Below are 22355 nucleotides of genomic sequence, written 5' to 3' on the forward strand. Positions count from 1 at the left end.
TGCATGTACAGCTCGTTTCAAATCACCCCACAGCATCTCAATGGGATTAAGATCAGGTCTTTGACTCGGCCACTCCAGGACTCTCCATTTCTTAGTTTTCAGCCAGTCCTTGCTGGATTTACTGGCATGTTTTGGGTCATTGTTGTGTTGAAGGGTCCAATTCTGCTTCAGCTTTAATTTTCTTACAGAGGGTCTCGCATTTTCTTCAAGCACTCTCTCTGATACACGGTAGAATTCATGGTGGATTCTATGATGGTGAGCTTGTCAGTTCCTGCATCCCCAAACTATGACACTTCCACCTCTCATGCTTCATAGCTGGCATGAGGTTCTTTTCCTGGAATGCTGTATTTGGTGTACACCAAACATGTCCTCTTTTCTTGTATTCAAATACCGTATATACTCCCATTTCCCCCCCCAAAACGAGGAAAAATAGTTGACTCGAATATGTCAGGCAGCTTAATACTCAAGTGCTTGCCCGGCTGTGCACCCAGCCCCCTTCCCTCCATCCCATCAGGCTCAGCACTCAGCCCACTCCCCTTGCCAAGAACTGCACCCAGCCCCCTTTTCTCCATCCTGTCAGGTTCTGCACCCAGCCTCCTCTCTGCCAGGCTCTGCACAAAGCCCCATTCCTTCCCTCAGAGGCTCACACCTCTGTCCCCCTCTTCCTCCCCCCTGTCCATTGTACCTCCTCTTCCGCTAGAATCCCTGGTGGTCCAGAGGTGTAGCAGGCAGGAGCGAGCATTTCACACTCCTACGCAGCAGCTAACCCGGTTGATCGCTTCCACGAGTTCCGGCTTCAGTCGCTGAGCAGTACCGAGTGAGAGCTCGCTTTGGCGCTAAGTGGCTTCCTGAATAGCTCCCACTCAGCGCCAAAGCAGGCTCCTGTTCGGTACCGCTCAGCGGCTGAAGCCAGAACTTGCAGCAGGGCAGGAGCGCAGAAAGCTCGCTCCTGCCTGCTACACCCGGTGAACCACCAGAGATTCCAGCGGCAGAGGAGGTAAGATGGACAGGGCAGGGAGGGGGGACAGGGTGCAGAGCCTTGCAGCCCAGTGGAGGCCTGTAATGTCTGGGAAGGAGGCAGGTGTGCAATGGATGCTGGCCCGAATATAAATCAGGACTCCCATTTTTTAAAATCCCAATTTATATTTGAGTATATACGGTAATTCAGTTTTAGACTCATCTGTCCATAGAACATTATTCCAGAAGTCCTGGTGTCTGCTACATTCTCTCTGGCAAACTTCAGTCTGGCCTTGATGTTTCTCTTAGAGAGCAAAGATTTCATCCTTGCACACCTCCCATGCAAGTTAAATTTGTGCAGTCTCTTTATGATTGTAGAGGCATGCACTTTCACATAAACAATAGCAAAAGCCTGCTGTAGGTCCTGTGATGACATTTTAGGGTTTTTGGAGACTTCTTTTAGCATCTTGCAGTCTGCTCTGGGCGCCAACTTGCTTGGACAGCCAGACCTAGGCTTGTTGGCAGTTGTTTAGAAAGTCCTCCACTTGTACACTTCCCCCTCCCTATTCGCAGTTTCAGCGTTCAGTTTCAATTATTCGCAGGAGGGTGGTTTCCAGGCCCCCCCTCTTAGAATTGTTGTTGGCATCGAAAAAAAAAATGGCCCTGGGACATGGATCGGGGCGAAAAGAGAGGCGATTGGAGGTGGAGGGGGAGGGGCGATCAGAGACGGAAGGGGCGAGCAGCTGCCCCAGGAGCATGGACCTTACCTGGTGGTCTAGCAGGGCAAGAGTGATCTTCCTACAGGGAGTTCCTGTTGTAGTCTCATGAGACCAGGGGAACCACAGCACAGCTCTGCACAGGGCAGGAGTGTAGGAAGATTGCTCCTTCCCTGTGTCACCACTAGACCACCAGGTAAGGTCCGGGGGTGGGTCAGAGCTGGCCCAAAAGTTATTCGTGAATTTTCCCTTTTCGCGGGCTGGCTCTGCCCCTAACCCCCGCGAATAGGGAGGAAGAAGTGTACACTATTTTATGGAACATGGAATGGCTAATGCAAAATTCTTTCACAATCTTTTTAAATCCCTTACCAGACTTATAAACTGCTACAATCTTCTTTCTGAAGGCCTCAGACAGCTCTTTTGATTTCACCATGGTGTTCTCTCACCGTAGCAGTCATGAGCACACTAAACTAAATGTCCGAGATTTAAGTAGGGCAAACCTCCTTCAAAATGCTGAGTAACGATGTTCTAATCATGTGCACCTGATGTGATACACCTGTGTGTGATTTGAGCCACTTTAAGTGGGAGGATATGTGGGGGTGTCCTAATTTATTCCTCAGTTGGAATACACATTTTTGTGAATTTCTTTTGTTTCATGAGTAAATCATGGAAAATTTTTGTTTACCTGCAATTATATCACTTTCTTTTACAGAGATATATAAAAAAAGATTTCGATATCGATATGTGAACATTTCTTAAAGAACTGAATATTTCATGGGGTGTCCTAGTTTTTTCACGACTGTTTTTCATATATGTTGTGTCAATTTGCTAGCATTTTTAAAATTTCCTTTGTATAGTTCTCATACCTATTCCACTGTTGTCTAGTCTCATGTAACCTTCTGCTAATGAGCTGAATCCAGTTAATCCTCCCATTGCAGCATATGGAACATCTTGCCCCACAGGCTTTCCAAGGGCTAAACGCTCTTCTTTTGTTTCCACTATTGTTTCATGAGCATATGTTGGCTGACCACAACCACAAGTAAAAGAACTGTGAAATCCTGAACATTTTGAACCTGATTTCAGAAAAAAATAAGCAAAATGATTTGTCAGAGAATTCTACTAAGTCCTGTTATATGAACATTATTCAATATGAGAACAATTTTCAAATGAATTTGTTCAGATAATTAAGCAGTTATCACTCTTCACCCTTCAAAGGCACAGAAGTTAATTTTAGGCATGGAAAAAAAGGGGCACGGATGGAAAGGTAAAATACACACAAGGATTTCATTTTGAAATTCCTGTGCTTAGTTTGTGTGTAAATTATATTTGCTATAGAGCAGATGTAAAGTCTATAAGTACTTTTGAAGCCATAGTCTTTTCATGTCTGAATTTTCAGAAAAAAACTACATAGGCATTTTCTCTTTGAGAATTAAATTACAGGTGACCTGTAAACCCCTCAGCATTTGAAAATTGCCCCAGTTTTTAAAGAATATATTTAGGATATTATAACTCTTTAAGATCATGAGAGAATCCCAATAATTTATTCAGAACATACCATCACATAATAAAGTGAAATAACTTTCCTGCAAAACAAAGTTGTGAACCTATAAAAGCTGTCCTTTGCATGGATAAATACATTAAGGGCTCCTTTTACTAAGTTGCGGTAGCGTTTTTAATGCGTGCTGCAGATTAGCGTGCGCTAACCCCCACGCTACACGGAAAAACTAACGCCAGCTCAATGGAGGCGTTAGCGTCTAGCACGCACGGCATTGTAGCGCGCGCTAAAACCACTAGCGCAGCTTAGTAAAAGGAGCCCTAAGTGGGGAAGTTACTGTATCAAGCACATTAAGATTAACCCCCTGTTTTACTAAGGTGCACTATGTGTTAGCGTGCGCTAAATATATGCACGCTAATCGCTAACGCATCTATAGACTAACATGCACGCATTAGCATTTAGTGCGTGGTTAGCGTGCACTAAAAAACATAGTGCACCTTTGTAAAAGGAGCCCTAAGTTGCGTTATTTGCCCCTCAACTTAACTTAAAGGGCCCTTACACAGCTTCACTTAATTTATTGTGGCAATATTTAAGTCACTTCAAAAGATGAAAATAGAAGGACTGGAGGAAATATAACTATCAAAACTCAAACATTCCAGTATAAATAAATGAATGTATACACTGAACACTTAATAGTAATGAAGGAAAAAAGCCTCAGGAAACAAAGAATATGATGTCTCTCATAAGTCAAGGAGATCCTAGTGTAGTGGACACATAATAGCCTGTTTATGAGCACATTTTAAAAGTAAGTATATGACTGCACATGGTTTGGCACCAATCTATCTCTGAGGGCCCATTCGGTATGCTCTTTCAACACGTAGAAGAACAACAATGCCAGAAGCAGTGAAAGTGTTCAAAGGAGTAACAGAGGACAGCCTTACCACAGTAGAAGTGGACTTGGACCAGATTTACCACCAGATCGACAAGCTCAAAAGTGACAAATCTCCTGAATCGGATGGAATTCATCCGAGAGTTTTGAAAGAGCTAAAAGTGGAAATCGGAGAACTATTGCAAAAAACTTGTCAACCTGTCACTCAAAACAGAACAAATACTGGACGACTGGAAGATAGTGAACATCACGCCGATATTTTAAAAAGGATCAAGAGGAGTACCGGGCAACTATAGACCTGTGAGTCTCACGTCGGACCCTGGGAAGATGGTTGAGGCGCCAATCAAGGATAGCATAACCCGGCACTTAGACACACACGACCTGATGAGAGCCAGCCAACATGGATTCAGGAATGGGAAGTCATGTTTGACGAACCTACTTCAATTTTTTGAGGCAGTGAACAGACAAATCGATAATGGAGAACCGGTGGATATTATATACTTGGATTTTCAGAAAGCGTTCGACAAGGTGCCACATGTAAGACTCCTCAGGAAACTGCAGGCCATGGAATAGAAGGAGATATACTAAGATGGATAGGCAAATAGCTGGAGAACAGAAGGCAGAGAGTGGGCATAAATGGGAAGCTCTCAAACTGGGAAAATGTGACTAGCAGTGTGCCCCAGGGCTCGGTACTTGGGCCCATCTTATTTAATATTTTCATCAATGACCTAGAGGATGGAATATCCAGTGAGATCATCAAGTTTGCAGATGACACAAAGCTATGCCGGGCCATCAAATCGCAGAAGGACAGTGAGGAACTCCAGAGTGACTTGAGCCAATTGGAGAATTGGGCAGATAAATGGCAGATGAAGGTTAATGTGGAAAAATGCAAAGTGATGCACTTAGGCAGAAAAAATAAGGAACACAAGTATAGTATGTCAGGTGCGACTCTGGGAAAAACCAAACAGGAAAAGGACCTGGGTGTATAAATCAATAGGACTCTGAAGCCATTGGTGCAATGCGCAGCGGCAGCAAAGAACGTGAATAGAATGCTAGGCATGATAAAGAAGGGAATCACGAATAGATCGGAGAAAGTTATAATGCCGCTTTATAGAGCGATGGTCAGACCACACTTGGAATACTGCATCCAACATTGGTCTCCATACCTAAAGAAGGATCTAAAACTGCTAGAGAGGGTGCAGAGACGAGCAACAAAGCTGGTGAAAGGTATGGAGAGCCTGGATTACAAGGAACGACTTAAGAGACTGGGGTTGTTCTCTCTTAAGAAAAGGAGACTGCGAGGGGATATGATCGAGACTTTCAAAATACTGGAAGGAATCGACAAAATAGAGCAGGAAAAAACATTATTTACAATGTCCAATATGACACGGACAAGAGGACATGGACTGAAGCTAAGGAGGGACAAGTTCAGGACAAATATCAAGAAGTTCTGCTTCACGCAACGAGTGGTAGACATCTGGAATGCTCTCCCAGAAGAGGCAATTGCGAAATCCACCGTTCTAGGATTTAAGGGTAAGTTAGATGTACATCTTCTTATGAGTGGCATAAAGTGACATGGATAAGGGTAAGCTAGATGCACTTCTCTTTATGAGAACCTTAGAGTGATATGGGGACTAAAACTATGCCAGAGTACACCTGGTGGGGCAGATCGCTGGACTTGATGGACCTAGGGTCTGTTCCGGAGATGGCACTTCTTATGTTCTTATGTAATGTGGACAAAGGCGGAATATATATAAATAAACTTAACTAAACTAATTGTGGGCCAAACTGCACTAACTCTGTATGCCAGGATTACAAAAATCACGTCAACTCGCTGTCTTTAAGTGATTCAGGTAAGCCGATTAATCTCAAATTATTCCTTCTTGACTGCTTCTCTAAATCATCAACTTTATATTCCATGTCTTTAAGATGCTTGTTGATTAAAGCCAAAGGTGCATCTGCGAAATTCACCTTGTTCTCCAATGTACTCACTCTCTGCTGCATTTGGTTGAACTCAAGCCCAAAGCTATCAAGCCATTTGTGGCAGCCTCCACTCTGTCATAAAGCGCTTGTAGCTTTTTGTCCAAAGACACCTGTACTGCTGCTGTTACTTCAGCCATCATCTTTGCCATCCATGCAGAGCAGACCAAGGAGCTTGGTGGGGGCATCTTGAATTCCAGGAGCTTAGATTTCTTCCTGTCTTTTCATAGCGATTTGGCAGCCATAACAGAGTAAAGTTTTGAAATAAGTGATAATGCTGCAGGGTGCAAAGCACAAACCCAGATGCAAAAAAAAAAAAAAAAAAAAATTGGGGAGAGCTTCCTGATAGCTCCACTTTAAGACCAAACTATCAGGGGAAGCGAGGGAGCTAGAAGGATGCTAGGTTGCATACTACTACTACTACTTTCATTTAGAATATTGTGTACAATTCTGGAAGTGTACCTTCAAAAGGATATAAAAAAGATGGAGTTGGTCCAGAGGAAGGCTACTAAAATGGTGTGTGGCCTTCATCATAAAGCGTATGGGGACAGACTTAAAGATCTCAATCTGTATAATTTGGAAGAAAGGCAGGAGAGGGAAAATATGATAGACATTTAAATATCTACATAATGTAAATGTTCATGAGTCCAGTCTCTCCTTTGAAAGGAAACTCTGCAATGAGAGGGCATAGGATGAAGTTAAGAGGTGATAGGCTCTGCAGTAATCTAAGGAAATATTTTTTTTATAGAAAGGGTGGTAGATGCATGGAACAGTGGAGACAGAGACTGTCTGAATTCAAGAAGGCCTGGGATAGGCACGTAGGATCTCTCGGAGAAAGAGATACTGATTACTGCAGATTGGCAGACTGGATGGGCCATTTGGCCTTTTTTTGCCATCATGTTTCTATGTTTGTTTAAAGTCAATAAAGAACTTTTCTGCACTATTGCTGGTCATATCTGGCTGTGTGTTTCCAGGCCCAAAAATCCCTGCTTGCCCTTTCATGGTATTTAAGACTATGTACTATGGCAATTCTAGTGACATCCCCCACTTGCCACAGGGGAATTATCAGGGTAAACCGGGATCAAAGGGGTTTAAAGCCCATCATAATAGTTTCCCCGATGAGCAGAATAACAGGGCTGTCTACCCTAGGTCCAGTTCTTATAGCCTGGATCATAGGCAAGCAAGCCCAACACTGGACAAAGGGAAAATACACACAAACAGGCAGGGGAGCCATTTTGTCCCTGTTCAGAAAAAAAAAGGGTTTTTTTCCTGACTGCATTCTGCAGTCCCGCCAAAGGGGAAGGCAGAGAGAATCCCTGCTCATTCCTATTCCTCACAGGTGTAGGCAGTAGTGCTGCCCAATTCATGATTCGAATCGATTCAAATCGATTTAAAACAACAACAAAAAATGGGCCTCCCGATTCAGTGACTGACCCTCCCCCCTCGCCCCCTAAAGCAGGAGCTGCAGCGCTGCCTCTTGCTGGCCGGCTGCTGCTGCTCCTGCTTTAGAAGGCGAGGGTCAGTCAGGAAGTGCTGGTGTCCAGTTTCCCCCCTAGCCTCCCCTGTATCCAGGGCCGGATTAAAGGGTAGGCCCGGTAGGCACATGCCTCGGGCCCGAGGAGTTCAGAGGGGCCCAATGCGCTGCTACGATGACATCACATCATGCTTGGGTTAGGAGGCTGCAAGTGGCAGTGGTGGTTCTGTGTACATCTTCCCTGCCTCAGCAGACAATGCTGCTGTTTGTGCTTGCCTACACTGTGGCCCATCTGCTTGCGGCCCGTCTGCCGGCTCCCTGCCACTGCTCCAAAAGAGCCAGGCGCATGCAGCAATTGCACGCCGCCAGCCCATAAGCCTTTTCTCCATCAGAATTGATGTCAGGGGAAGGCTTATGGATCAGCGGGTACAATTGCTGCACGCGCCTGGCCCTTTTGGAGTTGCGGCAGCAGCGGGGGGGAGTGTTAAATGGAGTCGGCGAGCAGTGGGGTGGGCAGAGGGTGAGTGGCAGGAGGCAGAATCGGTGGCAGGTCGGCTTGGGGGTAGGCAGGCAGGCTTCAGGAGGAGGAAGAGAGTATTCTGTGTGGATCCCGCAGCTCTTGCCATGAGACTGGACCCACAGCAGCTCAGCATTTCTTCTGCTGCCATCAGACTGCTGCACGATTTTTTTAAAAAAACCCCAGCTCTGAAGGCCTATAGCAGCTTGCAGAGATCGCTAGCACAAGTGATCCTCTCTGCAGGCTGCTGAAATGAGGTAAATGGATGCACGCAGGGCAGGATTAATTCATTGAGGACCCCTAGGCACACAAGTCCACTGGGCCCCCTGCCCCACTCTGCCTCTCTGCAGGCTACTTAAATGAGGTAAATGGATATGCGGGAGGTCAGGGGGAAAACACAGGCCTTCTGGGGGGGGTGCTGGTACAGGCCTTCAGGGGGGACAGGCAGGCCTTCAGGGGGGACACACCTTCAGGGGAAGGGGGCCCTTGTGTAGAAGCACACGGAGGGAGGGAGGGAAGGGGGGGGTTCAAAGAGACGTGCATATGACTTTGGGGGAAGAAATAATGGGTCTAAAAACAGATGAGAGGGAGAGAGATGGTGGACAATGGGATTTAGGGAGGGAAGGAACAGAAAGGGAGAGAAGCTGGATACAAGGAATGGTGTGGAGGGGGGATAGAGATACTGGATAGGAGGGTCGTTGGGAAAAGAAAGGGAGAGATGGTGGATCCTGGAGTGGTGAGGAAGGAGGGAGAGATGCTGGATGAAAGGATAGTTAAGAAAAGGTGGATCTGGGGATGGAGATGAAAAAAGGAAAGATGCCAGACCTCAAGGGGAGGGAAGGGAAATGGAAGGGATGGTTAGCACAGAGAAAGAAAAAAGAAGGAAACCTGGCAAGCAAGTTATCAGAAGACAATCAGAGCCTGGGACCAACAAGATTTGAATAATGACCAGACAACAAAAGGTAGAAAAAATAATTTTATTTTATGATTTGTGATTACAATATGTCAGATTTGAAAAGTGTATCCTGCCAGAGCTGGTGTTAGACTGCAAATGTGACTAGGATTTAACAGAGAGAGGAAAAGTCTTCTTTGTTTGTTTATTTTGTTTACACCACAGCGCCAGTGTGGTTAGGAGAAGGCAAAGGGGGTGAAGAGGCTATAAAAGGGGCAAAGAGGCTATAAAATAAACCCACCAGGATGTTTGGAAAAAAAATAAAACCCCACCAAATTGGGCAGCAAAATTGAATCGAATTGAAAAATCGATTCAATGGGCTGAATTGAATCAAAATTTTTTTCCTGAATCAGGCAACACTAGTAAGCAGGACTCTCTCCTATTTAAACCGGACCCTGAGAACCAAAAAGAAGCAACCAGCAAGGAGAGCAGTCCAGGAACCAGGAAGAAGCAGCTCCTTTGTTTGCCCAAGAGGAGCAGAGCAGGACCTAGAGAATTGCCTGAAGCTGGGAACCTGTCTGACTCAGAACTGCCTACATACCAAGAGCCAATGGAGGTGGATGATACATCGTCCTTAGAAAAAGGGCTGGGTGAGGCCATGGAGCTGGCGTAAACCTCTCAGTCAGGGGTGAAGATAGTTCTGCTGCTGGGTGCATTGTGGTCTCATACTGTTCTTCCCAAATAACCAGGCTGAATATGAGCCTCAGAGAAAGCTAGGCACAGGTGAGTTACCTCCCTGTAGCACCATTGGGAAACTGAAATGAATGTTTGTGCTAGCTTATTTTTGGACTTTTGGAAACTTCTGTGAGTTATGCCAGGAGGTACACTTTTGCCTTGGTAAAGGACTAAGGAAATTAAATATGGAGACTACTGAACTAATGCCACAAGGAAAACCTTTAATATTGTATTTTGCCTTTATGCTGTTAAATGTTTTTTTTTTTCCTTTTTCTCTATGTTAAAGAGAAAACTACTAAGTAAACCCTTTGTCCTTTCAAAGCTGCATAAGGTTATCTTACTTACCTGGTGTAATGAAAATATTGGCTAAAGTTTTAAGCAATAATCTGACTTATGCACTTAAGTCACCTTTTATTTTGAGAGAAAAACCTGAAAGACCTCACAATCTGGAAACCGGGCGCAGCCCAACAGTCAACTGCCAGTACTACAGCGGCCATCTTGAAACCTGATGAATCCTGAGTAATATCTCACTAGTGAGGAGTAAACCACCATCAATTGATATTGTTTATGGGTTTTGCTCAATATAATTTACCTTGTGCAATTACTCTGAGTGTAAAAAGACTTGTATAATAAACTTTTGATTTTTACTTTTGAACCAACCTCTTTTGGTGTTTTTGTATCTGTGTGCCTTGGTATGTCTGGGTTGTCTATAAGGAGGAGTGCTCCAGGGTTAAACCAGCACCCCCTGTAGGGCTTCTGCCTCATTGCAGAAGAGTGCCTAGTTCCTTTTTTTTTTACTGCCACCTGGTGGAGGGTCGCTGTAGAGCTAGTGCGGACCCCGGCTGGTGACAGTACGGACCGTGGCACTTTTAAAAGATTACTAAAAACACAGTTATTTGTTGATGCCTATATGTAATCTATGACTGGCACTGGTGTTTAAAAGTTGATATTGGTTGGCTAATCAAAAAACCTTTTCCCCACGTTAGAGATTTATATGTAATCTATGACAGGTAGACAATTTAATGTTGGAGATTGTATGGTATGCCTTGCACACAATGGTTAGACGACCGTGTTGTATGCTGTACACAATGCTTTGGTAGGGAATGATCAGAAAATGTTTATGTATAATATGATGATCTGATTTTATATTATGTATTTTTGATTTGTAAACTACTTACATACATAACATAACAACAAATTTCTAGACCACATAACCCTAAGTTCAATGCGGTTAACAAAAGATTATGCTATGAGAAAATACAAAAAAGAAAATGTAATACACAGAGATTAATTAGTCAAAAATTTGGAAAAAAGAAAGGTCTTCAGAAGTTTTCTATAATGTGTATAAGATGTAGATCTAATCAATAATGGGCGAAAATCTTTATCGTAATGAGCTGCTTGATAAGAAAGACAATGACCATGATGTTTCTTACTTTTACATCCCTTAACTGAAGGGAACGTAAGTAGGGCATGAGATTTTCTACTCTTCTCCTGTATCATAAAACCAAGATAGAGTGGGGCCACACCAGATGTGACTTTATAGTATAGACCAGTGTTCTTTCAACCTTTTTACACCCGTGAACCGGCAGAAATAAAAGAATTATTTTGTGGACCGGCAAACTACTAGGACTAAAATTTAAAAACCCCGTTTACGCCCCATCTCCACGAGCTCGGTCCCCGCAAACCATCTGATCCCATCTGCACAAGCCGCAATTATGATTTTACATTGAACGTATTTTATTAAAGTATAAAAAGAAACAATATTCTAAACAATTGTGATTTTATAAATACAAATATACAGAGCACGGACCAACAAAACCCCTGTCTCCCCTCCCCTTCACATATATCCCCTCTACTATCAAGAAAACTGAACAAGCCAAGTTATTATAGAATGCTACATAGAAATATCATGCTAACAGAATACTGCAGTCCCTAGTTATGTCTCTAGCAGGATATATATTTCAAATCTGATATATTCTAATGACAAAATAGAAATAAAATTATTTTTTTCTACCTTTTGTTGTCTCTGGTTTCTGCTTTCATCTTCTTTTCACTCTTTTCCTTCCAGCATCTGCCCGTTCCATCCAATGTCTGCCCTCTCCCCCTTCCATATGTATCTGACTTCTTTCTATGCCCCTCTTCCCTGTCCATCCAGCCTGTTCCTCCTCTCTCCTTTTTACATCATTCATTCCAGCTTCACTGCCTTCTTCATTTTTATCTCTCCTACACCAGATCTAGCATCTTTATCCCTCTCATTTCTCTGCTGACCCCCTTTCCAGCATCAATGTTTTTCTACTTTCTCATTCCTCTCTCTCCTCTTTCCCTCATCTGATCTCTCCATTCCACCCTGACCCCCTTCCCCTCCTGTAATCTCCCTGCCAGCTGTTTCCTTCCTTTTTTCTTTCTCCCTTCCCTCCTTCCTTTTTTTCCTTCTCCCTTCCCTCCTCCCTCTATCCAACATTAATTCTCTTCCCATCCCTTTGCCTCCTCCCCTCCCAGCAGCATCTCTCCTTCTTCTCCCTTCCCTCCTCCCTCTATCCAACATTAATTATCTTCCCATCCCTTTCCCTCCTCCCCTCCCAGCTGCATCTCTCCTTCTAACTCCCTTCTAACTCCGGCCCCCAGCTACCTACTACCTCACTTCGAATTCCACTCCTCTATTAGGCCTACCAGAAACCGTAACCTCTTTACCTACCCAAATATCATAGGCTGTAGATATCGCACCTTCTTTGATAGAACATTCAAATTCCAAGCAGGTAGACTGCAAACTTGGACAGGCTACTTCACTGATGCCGCCAGAGAATCATATAGTATCTTTAGGAAAGAACTAAAAACCACCTTGTTTAAGAAATTTATAGCCTAACCAGACTTCTCCCCTAAAATCGGAGCCTCCTCCCATCCCAAGGAGTCCGTCTACCCTCTTCTGCCAAAATTTCTATCTTTAATTGTTACCAGTTTTTCCCACAGGTGCCCGTCCTTCGTTCAAATGTACCAAGTTAACAACTTACTTCTCATCAACATCTTATGTTATCTTTTTCACCTTCGCAGTCTTGCACCTTTGTAACTCAAAGCGCAATCTCCTTTCTCTTCTCCTACTTATGCTCTGAATATCGTCGACTGTATAATGCTACTCATTGTGAAACCGTGTAATACACAGACCCTGTAACTCTCCTGTTACTATCACTAGATGTTCAATGCTATACTCTGTAATTCGCTGTCTGTACAGTTTATCTTCATTGTAAACCGCCTAGAAGTCGCAAGATTGTTGGCGGTATATAAGAATAAAGTTATTATTATTATTATTATTAACAGCTCTCCCTTTATCCAGCAGCTTCCCAGCCTCCTACAGTGGCTTCCTCCTCTTCCAGCAGCTCTCAGTACTTGCCTGCAGGAAGTTGCCAGTAAAGCACTGCCCTGGCAAGTAGGAGAGCTGGTGGGAGGGGAGACAGCCACTGTGAAGGCTCCCCAGGATCTTGCTCGCACACGCTGACCATCTCCCTCCACCTGCACCTGAATCTGCAGCTCTCTCCGTTCTAATCGCAACTTCCCCGCGGCCCTCTTCAGCAACTCGGCAGGGCAGCAATCAAGACAGGCTGCCGACATCGGGACCTTTACTCTCTGAGTCCCGCCTATTTTGTTTCAACTTCCTGTTTCCGAACAGGCGAGACTCAGAGAGAGAAGACCCCGACGTCGGTAGCCTGTCTTGATCGCCTGAGGCTGGGAGGAACATTAGTCAGCAAGAACCGCAGTCGGCAGGAAATTTAACTGCTGACTTGATCTCGCCGGCCCTGTGCGGACCGGCAGAAATTTTCTGCGGACCGGCGGTTGAAGAACTGTGGTATAGACAACCTAACTTAAAAATCACCTGTGTCTCCACTGGGAGACAATGCAACCTATAGAAATAAGGAGTTACATGGTCATACTTCAAGCCATAAATCATCCTTACTTCTGTATTTTGAGCCAAAGTCAGCCTAGCCAAGATTTTCTTAGTGCTTGTCAAATATACGTTACAATAATCTAGAAAACTCAAAACTAAACTAAAAGCATAAACGTGGTCTGAACTAAAAGCGTAAACGCAGTAGTATCAAAGTAAGATCTGATGCTGCGAAGTTTGCAGAAGGTATAGTAACCCTTCTGAACTAAACATAGAAACATAGAGTATGACGGCAGAAAAGGGCCGACGGCCCAACAAGTCTGCCCACTCAAGAACCCTCCCTCCTCCCTCCCTCCTTCGGGAATCCATCTTTTAAGCATTCCTTTGGAGCGACCCCACCTGTCTATCCCAGTGTCCCTTGAAGTTGAGCGTGGTTCTGGCCTCGACCACCTGACGTGGAAGACCATTCCACCGATCAATTACCCTTTCGGTGAAGAAATACTTCGTGGTGTCCCCATGAAATCTTCCCCCCCTGAGTTTTAGCGGATGCCCTCTTGTTGCCGTGGGACCCGTAAGACAAAAGATTTTTTTCCTCCACATCAATACAGCCCGTGATGTATTTGAATGTTTCTATCATGTCTCCCTATTCCCTGCGCTCTTCGAGAGAATATAAGCGCAGCCTGCTCAAACGTTTTTCATATGGGAGATTTTTTAGTCCTGAGACCATCCTAGTGGCCATTCGCTGAATCGACTCCATTCTCTTCATATCCTTTTGATAATGTGGCCTCCAAAACTGAACACAGGTGAGGTCTCACCATTGATCTGTACAACGGCAGTAGAACTTCAGGCTTACGACTGATAAAGCTCCTTCTGATGCAGCCCAGCATTTGTCTAGCTTTTGCTGTTGCCTTCTCCACCTGATTCGCAGCTTTCATATCTTCCCAGATGATTACTCCCAAGTCCCGTTCTGCTACATTTCTGGTTAGGTTTTCACCATTCAGGGTGTATGTTCTGCATAGATTTCTGCTACCAAGGTGCATAACCTAACATTTTTTGGCATTAAAATTCAGTTGCCAAGTACTGGACCATTGTTCTAATAATAGGTCCTGCTCCTTAGCGCCGGGCATGATTGCGCTATTAGGTTCTGCTGTGCTGCCTACAATGTTGCATAGTTTAGCGTCATCGGCAAATAATGTAATTTTATCTCGAAGTCCCTGAGGCCTTACAAAGATATTGAATAGTATTGGGCCCAAGACCGAGCCCTGTGGCACTCCACTGGACACTTCCGACATTTTTGAGGTAATATCGTTTACCATTACCCTTTGGAGTCTACCGCTAAGCCAGTCTTCTACCCATGCAGTCAGTGTTTTTCCTAGGCCCATCGCGTTCATCTTGTTCAGTAACCTACGGTGTGGGACACTATCAAAAGCCTTACTGAAATCTAAATACACAATGTCCAGATACTCTCCCTTATCCAGTTTCTTTGTTACCCAGTCAAAGAAGTTTATCAGATTGGATTGACAAGACCTTCCCTTCGTAAAGCCATGCTGGTGGGGATCCCTTAGTCCTTCGTCATCCAGAATCGTGTCCAATCTGTTTTTGATCAACGTTTCCATAAGTTTACATACTATTGACGTGAGACTCACTGGCCTGTAATTTTCGGCCTCTGACATGCATCCCTTTTTGTGGAGCGGGATAACGTTGGCAGTTTTCCAGTCCAAGGGAACTTTTCCCTTTGTTAGGGAAAGATTAAAAAACTCAGCCAACAGTTCTGCCAGAACATCTCTCAATTCCCGAAGTACTCTGGGGTGTAGATTATCCGGGCCCATGGCTTTGTTCACCTTTAGCTTTGATAGTTCGTGGTAGACATTGCCAGCGGTAATTGCAAAGTCCCGGAATGGGTCCTCCGAGCACCCTTTTGTCTGTGGCTAAGGTCCGGATCCTGGCGCTTCGCAGATGAAGACTGAGCAGAAATAGTTAGAGTAGTTCTGCTTTGTCCGCGTTCAAGTCAATGAAGTTGCCGTCAGGTTTCTTTAGGCGCATAATACCGCTTGAGTTCTTCTTCCTGTCGCTAACGTACTTAAAAAAGGATTTATCCCCCTTTTTAACTTGTCTTGCTAAATTTTCTTCCATCCGGAGTTTGGCCTCCCTGACTGCCGTTTTAACATTTCTAGATTTTGCCAGATAGGTTTCTTTAGCTTCCAGCCGTTGCGATTGTTTGTAGATTACGAATGCTTTTTTCTTTTGCTTTACTAGTTCTGAGATCTCTGCTGAGAACTGTCAGTTTTGTTAGTGGCCCCCCCAATATTAGGTGGTAGGGGTTAAGTGAAAGGTATACTGACAAACGCTGGTCCCAGGTTCAGTTCCCTCACAGATGACTCACCAGGAAGTAGAATAAAGAAGGCATAGCCAGAGGTGATTGCATAAAGAATATATTATAGAAATAGGCTTACAGAAAAGCAATATTTATAAGCATTACAATTAAGCATTACAATTAAGCAGAGAGCAAAGCAGTTTCCCTGCCTTACAGAGTTCAGAAGGAAGCGTGAAGTTCTAGGGAAAGGCAGAGAGAGAGAGAGAAAAGGGGGATGGTCTAAGCTTCGTGTTCCATAGATAAAGAGAAGGATAGACAGAGAGATAGAGAGAGCTCAAGAGAGAACCAGAGTGCCAAGCCAAGAGCCAAGAGATAGCTAGATAGAAAAAGATAGATGTGTGTTGCAGAGAGGAGGCTTTTATACCTTGGAATCTTATTCTGAATAGAAAACTATTGTATGTCCCAGTATCTTTCTGTTTACAACTTGCAAACTGTTTGAGACAATGGTCAATTTAATTGACAAAGGAGGGTGTGATACCTGCAAGCATGGAAGATGGGATTAGTCTCTGTGCTTGATCTGTGCACTTGGACCCATTGTCCTATGCACCCTCTTAATCAGACATTAACACCTTTTAGCTAGTCATAAGAACATAAGAAGTTGCATCCACTGAGTCAGACCAGAGGTCCATCTCGCCCAGCGGTCCGCTCCCGCGGTGGCCCACCAGGTCCGTGACCTGTGAAGTGGTTTTTGCCCACTTTTATAACCTACCTCTAGTTCTATCTGTACCCTTCAATCCCCCTATCCTCTAGGAACCTATCCAAACCTTCCTTGAACCCCTGTAAAGTGCTCTGGCCTATCACCTCCTCCGGAAGCATGTTCCATGTGTCCACCACCCTTTGGGTAAAAAAGAACTTTCTAGCATTTGTTCTAAACCTGTCCCCTTTCAATTTCTCCGAGTGACCCCTAGTGGTTGTGGGTCCCCACAGTTTGAAGAATCTGTCCTTATTTACTCTCTCTATGCCCTTTAGGATTTTGAAGGTTTCTATCATGTCCCCTCTAAGTCTCCTCTTTTCCAGGGAGAACAGCCCCAGCATTTTTAACCTGTCAGCGTATGCAAAATTTTCCATACCTCTTATCAGTTTAGTCGCTCTTCTCTGGACTCCCTCGAGTACCGCCATGTCCTTCTTGAGGTACGGCGACCAGTACTGGACACAGTACTCCAGGTGCGGGCGCACCATTGCGCGATACAGCGGCATGATGACTTCCTTCGTCCTGGTTGTGATACCCTTTTTGATGATGCCCAGCATTCTGTTTGCTTTCTTTGAAGCTGTCGCACACTGCGCCGATGGTTTCAATGTTGTGTCCACCATCACCTCCAGGTCTCTTTCAAGGTTGCTCACCCCTAGCAATATTCCCCCCATTTTGTAGCTGAACATCGGGTTCTTTTTCCCTACATGCATGACCTTGCATTTCTCTACGTTAAAACTCATTTGCCACTTTTTTGCCCATTCTTCCAGTCTCGTTAGGTCCCTTTGCAGGTCTTCACAGTCTTCTGTGCTTCTAACCCTGCTGCAGAGTTTGGTGTCATCAGCAAATTTGATAACCTCACATTTTGTCCCCGTCTCCAGGTCGTCAATAAATATATTGAACAGGAGAGGTCCCAGCACCGACCCCTGTGGAACTCCGCTTGTGACCCATTGCCAGTCTGAGTATTGGCCCTTTACTCCAACCCTCTGTTTCCTGCCTGCCAACCAGTGTTTGATCCATCGGTAGATATCCCCTTGCACCCCGTGGTTCCACAGCTTTTTAAGTAGCCGTTCGTGAGGTACCTTGTCGAAGGCTTTTTGGAAGTCAAGGTAGATGATGTCTATGGATTCCCCCTTATCCATCTGGCTGTTTATTCCCTCAAAGAAATACAGCAAGTTCGTGAGGCACGACCTTCCCTTGCAGAAGCCATGCTGGCTCGCCTTCAGTTGTCCATTGTTTTCTATGTGTTCGCAGATTGTGTCCTTAACCAGTGCTTCCATCATCTTTCCCGGAACCGAGGTCAAGCTCACAGGCCTGTAGTTTCCTGGGTCACCCCTTGATCCCTTCTTAAAGATGGGCGTGACATTTGCTATTTTCCAGTCCTCTGGGATCTCCCCAGTTTTTAAGGAGAGGTTACATATTTGGCAAAGTGTTTGTGCTATTTCGTTTCTCAGTTCTTTTAGTACCCTTGGGTGGATGCCGTCCGGGCCCGGTGATTTGTCACTCTTCAGTCTGTCTATCTGTTTGAGGACATCCTCTATGCTTACCTCTAGTTGTACCAGCCTTTCATCATGGTCTCCGGTTATAATCTCCTCGGGTTCTGGGATATTGGTTGTGTCTTCCTTGGTGAAGACTGACGAGAAGAATTTGTTTAACCTGTCAGCTATCTCTTTTTCCTCCTTTATCACTCCTTTCCTGTCTCCGTCATCCAGTGGTCCCACTTCCTCTCTGGCTGGGTGTTTCCCTTTCACATACCTGAAGAAGGGTTTGAAGTTTCTTGCTTCTCCTGCCAGTCTTTCCTCATTCTCTCTTCGCTTTCTTGACCTCTCGATGGCATTCTTTCTGGTGTCTTTTGTGCTCTTTCTGGTTTTCCTTTGTTGATTCCTTTTTCCATTTTCTGAAGAATGATATCTTGTCACTTATCGCCTTTTTAACTGCATTTGTTATCCACGCTGGATTTCTAGCTCGATTTTTTTTGCACCCTTTCCTAAACCTTGGGACGTACAGGTCTTGTGCCTCGAGCACTGTGCCTTTAAGCAGTGTCCAGGCTTCCTCTACGGTCTTCATCTTCCCTGAGCTTTTGCTGAGCTTTTTTCCCACCATTTTCCTCATGTCCTCGTAGTTTCCTTTTCTGAAGTTGAGTGCTGTCGTTGTGGTTCTTTTCACCTTTGATGTTCCTATGTTCAATTTGTACTGGATCATGTTGTGGTCGCTGTTTCCTAGTGGTGCTAGTACCACCACTTCCTTTGCGGGTCCCTCAAGCCCGTTGAGGATTAGGTCCAGAGTGGCATCCCCTCGCGTTGGTTCCGTGACCAGCTGTTCCATGAAACAGTTCCTCATCGCCTCTAGGAATTTAGTTTCTCTCGTGCAGTTTGAGTGTCCAATGTTCCAGTCTATTCCCGGGTAGTTGAAATCCCCCATAACCGCCACCTTTCCACTTTTGCACACCTGCCTCATGATTCAATCAGGGCTACTTGAAACAGTTTCCCTGCCCTCAGGGTCTATCTGCATTCCCATGCCAGAGTCAGATTGATATAATTTCCCATAGGCCTTCGCTGACATAAGTAATGCCAACTGAAAATGCTGAATGGTAGCGATAGCTAGGCTGACAGAGGCCATGTGACCCAGGAGTACCATCATGTGTCTTGCTGATATGGAGGAGCGGGAAGACACTGTATGACAGAGTTGAAGGAGGACTTCCAGACGTTGTTGCGGAAGGAATGCTCTGAGTTGGATAGTATCCAGAACAGCTCCGATGAATTGTAGATTCTGAGAGGGTTGAAGTTGGGATTTGGGAAAGTTGATTTCGAATCCCAAACTCTGTAGGAACCATGTAGTCCATTGGGTCGCTACAATAACCCCTTGAGATGTTGAATCTTTGATGAGCCAGTCGTCTAGGTAGGGAAATACCTGAAGACCATGGTTTCTGAGAGCTGCGGCTACCACTACCAGGCACTTGGTGAACACTCTGGGAGATGAAGCCAGGCCAACGGGCAGCACTCTGTATCGATAATGCAGATTCCCCACCCGAAATCTGAGATATTGGCGGTAGGCCGGATGAATGGGAATATGAGTATAAGCCTCCTTGAGATCCAGAGAGCATAACCAGTCGTTCTGATCTAGGAGGGGATAAAGGGATGCCAGGGATAACATGCAAAATTTTTCTAAAAATTTGTTGAGAGCCCTGAGATCCAGAATGGGCCGCAGATCGCCCATTTTCTTTAGAACAAGGAAGTAATGGGAGTAAAACCCCCTGTTCTGCTACTGGTTCGATGGCACGGAGACGAAGCAGAGCTTGAGCTTCCTGAATAAGAAGGGCGGTCTGGGATGGACTGGAAGGATACTCTCTTGGAGGAAGCTCTAGTGGAACCTGAGTGAAATGAAGAGAGTATCCTTCCCTGATAATTGACAGCACCCAGAGGTTGGATGTGATTGTCTCCGATCGGTGATAAAAATGATGGAGACGACCTCCAATAGGGGGAAGATGGTTCAGACAGAACGATGGAGGTTATGTTCTGTTTTAAACAGCCAAAAGGGCTATAACCTTAGGTGCAGCAGAAGGTTGAGATTTCTGTTGCTTCTGATTCTGCTGTTTCTTAGGAGGAGAGCGAGTGTAAGGAGCCGCTCTCGGAGCAAAACGCTTCTGGTAAATAGGAGGAGGGCGTGCAGGCTTGGCTGGAACTTTCTGCTGAGCTATCTAACCTGAGGATACAGGGGAAGATACAGCAGACGTTGTCGAGGAAAGAGCCGCTGCAAACGAAGAAGGTCTGATGAGGCTTGAGGTCGAAGCAGTGGAGGCAGGACCCTCAGTCGAAGGTGAGACCGAGGTTGGCTTTGGAGTCGAGGAAGTGGTCGAATCCATCCCGAAGAGCTTCTCCACTGAAAGTAGACGACGTTTAAGGGCTCAAGGTTGAAGAATAGCACAGCTCTCGCACGACTTCGGGTGATGGTCTGGCTCAAGGCACTTGAGGCACCTACTGTGTGGGTCTGTGAGAGAAATCTACACTTCTTGAAGCATTTTGCTGGCCGGGACATAGTAGGAAAAACAGCCACCGCAAAGTCGAAGCCCCTGGGTTGCGGCCGAGCAGCCTGCCCCGGCAGCTGAACGGAAGAAATAATTTTTATTTTTTTTTTAAAGTAGAAATAAAAGAAATACAGAGATTCGTGAAGAAAAACAACACAAACCGCGGTGAGAGAAGGCACGAAGTAAGTTGAATGCAGAAAGTCAAAAGGGACTTCTTGGCTCCGCGGAAAACTGAGAACTGAGGAGACATGCCCTGTGCTGGGCGGGAAGGCACTCGTGCATACGCAGTGCGGCTGACTCGAAACTTCTAATTTCTATAAGCAAGTCTGCTTGCGAGGCTTCCGCATCAGGGCTCCGTCGATGACATCACCCATATGTGAGGATAGGCTGCCTAGTTGTCCTGGGATAACTGCTAAAAAGCTCGCTAAAGACCACGATAAGCTGTTTTAATAAATAATCCGCTGCTAAAATGCATACAGGCTAAGCCGTCTGGAACCAGATTAGTGACCACGTTAAAGGCAACCTTAAGGTTTGAGAATCTGGCTCTAGAACTTTAAGAGCAATCTCTTGTCTTGGAACTCTGATAGGTATTCTTGATATACCGGCAGACTCTGTGGGACTGTGAGATAATTATTGAAGAGTTTCATTATTTCTGAATCAAAGATACTTGGATATGCAGATAAAGCTGAGGTAGCTCAGATATTGTGTGAATGTGTGTGTTGAAATTCTGTAAGCTGATGTCATACCAGAAGCATTTTTGGGATCATTGATCTGAAGTCAAGATGGCGTCGAGAACAGATGCCTGAGAGAGAGGCTTCGTGGAGTTGATCTTTTTGCTGCGATTGTTAGCACTCTCTCCCACATGCAATATGGGAAAGAGAAAGGGAACCCCACGCTTTAACCCTCCGGCGGAAGCGGCCCCACAGCAATTAAGGCAGACAACTCTGTCAGGAGCCTTTTCCCTCCCCAGCGAACCTGCCTATCTTACCTCGGGGGAGAGCCCGATGTCTTCAGGAGATCCTGGCTTACAGGCTGACTAAGCCTCTCAGCCCGGAGCAGTGTCTGGTCCCGCCCCAAACCAGAAGCAGGCCGGTGGAAGGAGAGGCTGAGGTAGTGGAGCCCAGAGTGGAAATCCCAGACCTCAGCAAAGGAGGCTCCGCTGCATCAACTCCAGTTGAAAAAGGAACGGTTGGAAAACTATGCCATTCAACCCATACGGGGGCAGAGGTGAGAGGAGCTTCAGGAGGTACTTCCAATTTGGGGATATAGAAAGGCCAGAGAGAAGATTGATATGAACATAAGAACATAAGAATTGGCCGCTACTTGGACAGACCAGTGGTCCACTGTGACCAGCAGTCTGCTCCTGCGGCGGCCCTTAGGTCAAAGACCAGTGCCCTAACTGAGACTAGCCTTACCTGCATACATTCTGGTTCAGCAGGAACTTGTCTAACTTTGTCTTGAATCCTTGGAGGGTGTTTTCCCCTATAACAGCCTCCAGAAGAGCATTCATGTTTTCCACCACTCTCTGGGTGAAGAAGAACTTCCTTACGTTTGTACGGAATCTATTCCCTTTTAACTTTAGAGAGTGCCCTCTCATTCTCTCTACCTTGGAGAGGGTGAACAACCTGTCTTTATCTACTAAGTCTATTCCCTTCATTATCTTGAATGTTTCGATCATGTCCTCTCTGTCTCCTCTTTTCAAGGAAAAAGAAGCCCAGTTTCTCTAATCTCTCACTGTAC

At 45.2% G+C, this 22355-nt stretch overlaps 1 protein-coding gene across 4 annotated transcripts in view; it reads right to left on the reverse strand.

Moving 5' to 3' along the window:
- FAM221A (family with sequence similarity 221 member A) overlaps positions 1-22355 on the reverse strand; it is a 226730-nt gene that overhangs the window by 44147 nt on the left and 160228 nt on the right. For all 4 annotated transcript variants that reach the window (XM_033930865.1, XM_033930866.1, XM_033930868.1 and 1 more), the window contains one exon: positions 2540-2746. In XM_033930865.1, the coding sequence (XP_033786756.1) occupies positions 2540-2746 (207 nt within the window). The remainder of the gene's footprint in view (positions 1-2539; positions 2747-22355) is intronic.

Source organism: Geotrypetes seraphini, chromosome 2 (genome assembly GCF_902459505.1).
Source record: "Geotrypetes seraphini chromosome 2, aGeoSer1.1, whole genome shotgun sequence".
In the NCBI taxonomy this organism is placed as follows: Eukaryota; Metazoa; Chordata; class Amphibia; order Gymnophiona; family Dermophiidae; genus Geotrypetes; species Geotrypetes seraphini.